This window comes from Cyprinodon variegatus, unplaced genomic scaffold (assembly GCF_000732505.1).
Source record: "Cyprinodon variegatus isolate N-32 unplaced genomic scaffold, C_variegatus-1.0 Scaffold598, whole genome shotgun sequence".
NCBI lineage: Eukaryota > Metazoa > Chordata > Actinopteri > Cyprinodontiformes > Cyprinodontidae > Cyprinodon > Cyprinodon variegatus.
In genome coordinates this window covers 346,962-350,454 of record NW_015151051.1, presented here as the reverse complement: position 1 = coordinate 350,454, position 3,493 = coordinate 346,962, and the positions used below count along the sequence as shown (strand labels likewise).

Sequence of the window (3,493 nt, the reverse complement as noted above, 5' to 3'; positions counted from 1 at the left end):
CCTAACCACGCTCCACTGCTCATCAACAGCTCAGCTGTAGAGGTGGTCAGCAGCACCACATTCATCACAGACACCCTCACCTGGACTGTAAACCCTACCTCGCTGGTCCAAAGGGCCCAGAAGCGCTTGGACTTCCTGCGGAGGCCATCACACTGATACCACCAAACCAAAATACTGCATATTTGCACCATAGATATTAATGCTCTGAACTTCCAGATTAGTGTGTTTTTTGCACCTTGTTTTTTCTCCCACAGTGTTTACATTTGACCACTGCTGAACTTCATTTCACTGCTAAGCTGCTGCTCATTTACTGTCTGAAAGCTGAACAAAACAAAATGTCATTTTATATACACAGTGTATACAAAACGACAATAAAATTTGTCAAAGTCTAACCAGTGAAGACATATTTATAAAGCCACATCTGTAAAATCTGATTAGTACTGTCATGAGGCTGCAGGAAGTCATAAAAATACTTTTTTTTCCTGTTTATTTTACAAAGTGTTGGATTTTTTCAGGAAAACTGTGGGGGGCGGCTCACCTGTCCGTCATCGCGATCTGCTCCAACATGGCGGAGCCCGTGTTGGCCTTCCAGTTACCAGAGATTGAAGTTCTCCTGAAAAATATAGACATAAAATAAATAGAGCTGTTGCTACTTGGAGAGCTGCCCTATGTCATTAAGCTAGACTTTATCAGACAATCATCAGTGACTGCCGTCCACACCTTCGCTAAGTTCATGTCAGAGCCCATTACAGACACGCTTTACTGGTGAAACCGGAGGAAACGGGGGATCAGATAAGTTTTTATCTTTTTTTCTCTGCTCTCACCTTTGCAGACCTGGAAATTAGCTGGGTGTTGACTCGAGATTTTTGCTTCTTCACGCTCGACTGATTTTCTGATTTGAATTTTCTGTTGATTCCAAATTGGAATGAGTCAAATATGCCTGGAAGTGAAGTTAGACACATGCTTGTTCTGACTGCATCACTGAAACATATATTTAGGATCTCAGGCTAAAACCAGATGATGAATAAAGAATTTATATATGCATCTTTTAGCCTAAATTTCATTGCAATGTGCAATTGTGCAATGATTTTTAAAATCAACACAAAGTAATGAATAATAAAGAAAAAGTGGAGAGAACAAAAACTTAAAGTTTGGTATTCGTTTGTCTTTTTTTTTCAGGGTGGGGGATACCCAAACTGGAGGGACATGGTTTTCACAATCATTGTGATGTGATTTCTGAGATATATAGTGAGGAAAATAAGTATTTGAACACCCTGCTATTTTACTGCTAGTTTTACTGCTTAGAATTGATTGAGGGTTTGAAATCGTCATCGAAGGTTCACCATGAGAGACGTAATCTAAAAAAACATCCAGAAATCATAATGAAGGATTTCTATACTATTTATTTTCTGAGAAAAAAGCAAACCTTCTTTCTAAAATCTGTGTTGAGAAGTTTTTCAAAGTTTTATTTCTTGATGTTTTTTTTGTTTCTCTTATTTATAAAATGTGTTCTTTGCTAGTAGAAATAAAATACCAAAATTAATTTGGTAATATATTAATTTATATATCCAATACATGATGGAAATATTAACTATTCCATTAAATTGTAAAAATACATTATAAATAATTAAATTTCCTGTTGAATAATTAAAAATTTAAAGTGGTAAATTTATTAAAATATCATTTAAAAAATGTGTTTGTTTAAAAACTGCGTCTGTCTCCTTGAACCCCAGTGGGCCTCAGCAGATGGCCGCTCACACTGAGCCTGGTTCTGCTGGAGGTTTCTTCCTGTTAAAGGGGAGTTTTTCCTCTCCACTGTCGCTACAAGCATGCTTAGTGTGAGGGATTGCTGAAGAGTCAATGAGTCGATGCAATCAGCTGGTTTTCCTTAGATAGAAAACTTTGAATCAATCTGACTGGATGATCTGGTTGAACTGGAAAGTGACCTGAGATGACATGATGTGAATTGGCGCTATAGAAATAAACTGAACTGAAAATAAATACTTCATTTTAAATGCATAAATAAATATAGAGGGAAGTAATTCCACAGCCACAGTCTGTTGCATTGGGATGTTTGTGGTCAAAGGCTCAGAATGTTTAGAAGTTACAAACTACGATCAATAAGCATCACTAATAGTGCATAATGTTGGCTTCATCAACACACAGTGTTGCATGCTGGGTATAAGGGCTGACCAGATGAAGTTCCTCTAAATATTTCACCCTGCATGACTAACGGATGACTTTAATCAGGATTTTTTCTTACTATTTATCAGTAAAGGTCAGATTTTCACTATTTGTCACAAACAGAAGTTTTATTTAAGGGTATAAAAGGTGGAGAATAAATTCAAAATCCGTGGCAATCTTTCGTTATGAGTTATTCTTTACCCCAAGTCATACAGTAAAATCCAACCATGATAAAATAAACTGAAGTCAGTTAAAAAATGTGAAAAGGTTGGTTTAGTTACATTTTACGTTTAGCTCAGGATTTTCTTTGAATGGAATTAGGAAAGTAGATTTTGTTCTCTGAAATGGCCTTACTGTTCATGCAGGAGGAACAAATTACATAACTGACTCTCAGATTCTTTCCTAAGGTGCTGGTTGTGTGAAAACCTCCTACATGTAAGCCTTGTAGTTGTTTCCAATCTTCTGGATGCGGATGTCGTATTTGGACTGGACGTAGGGCTCGGTGGTGGCGTAGGTCCCCGCCAGGGCCAACACACTGGTGATGTCCTGGAAGTCCTGTTGGTTTTCCACTTTAATCTGCAGGAGAGACGCCTCTCGTTAGTCGGTGGCTAATTACAAAGCAAGGCGCCTGCTGCCAAAAGCAGGCAGCGGCCGCTCCAAATCCCACAGGAATCTCACACTCGTATGCAGACCGGATAATGAAGGGTCCCTGGATGGAAGCATGGCTGGGGGTGCCTTTGAACTACGTCACTATCAAGTTATTGGGCTGTGACTGTAAACACAGATTGGAGGGAAGTGACGCAGTGGCAGCTAATCAACACAGAACACGTCTGTGACGTTAAATTCATTTTTCACCAAATACGTTTACCTGGTAAATCTCTAGCAAACCGTTTGCTTTAACAAATCAAAACATCTTCTAAAGTAAAGTTATGTGCTCTGTAGCTTTGAGCACCTGCTACCAGGGAGATCCTGGAGACCAGTGTCTTGGTTTCCTCTTTCACTTAGTTCAACAAGTACAAAAGTATTTATTGGTTAATTGTATAATTTAATAGAGAATCATGAAACAACTGAGTGTGAGGACTGTTATAAACTTATTTAAAAAGTCATGGTTTCCAAACCCGAATTCACATCTGCCAATAAAGATGCATAGTTTATTTATATGCCTATACATGGCTTCCTGTTAAATCCAGAATAGAATTTAAAATCCTCCTTCACACATATAAAGCCTTAAAGGAATAGTACACCCAAAACATGATTAGCCTTCATTTTCTACTCACCCCCATGCTGAACAACACTCTGGAGTACTTTT

General features: G+C 38.2%; 1 protein-coding gene across 1 annotated transcript in view; it reads right to left on the bottom strand.

Annotated features, from left to right (window-relative positions):
• syn3 (synapsin III) overlaps positions 1-3,493 on the bottom strand; it is a 141,177-nt gene that overhangs the window by 16,244 nt on the left and 121,440 nt on the right. The window contains exons 8-9 of the mRNA XM_015392602.1: positions 2,618-2,760; positions 539-613 (exon numbers count right to left, since the gene is read on the bottom strand). Coding sequence (XP_015248088.1) covers positions 539-613; positions 2,618-2,760 — 218 coding nt within the window. The remainder of the gene's footprint in view (positions 1-538; positions 614-2,617; positions 2,761-3,493) is intronic.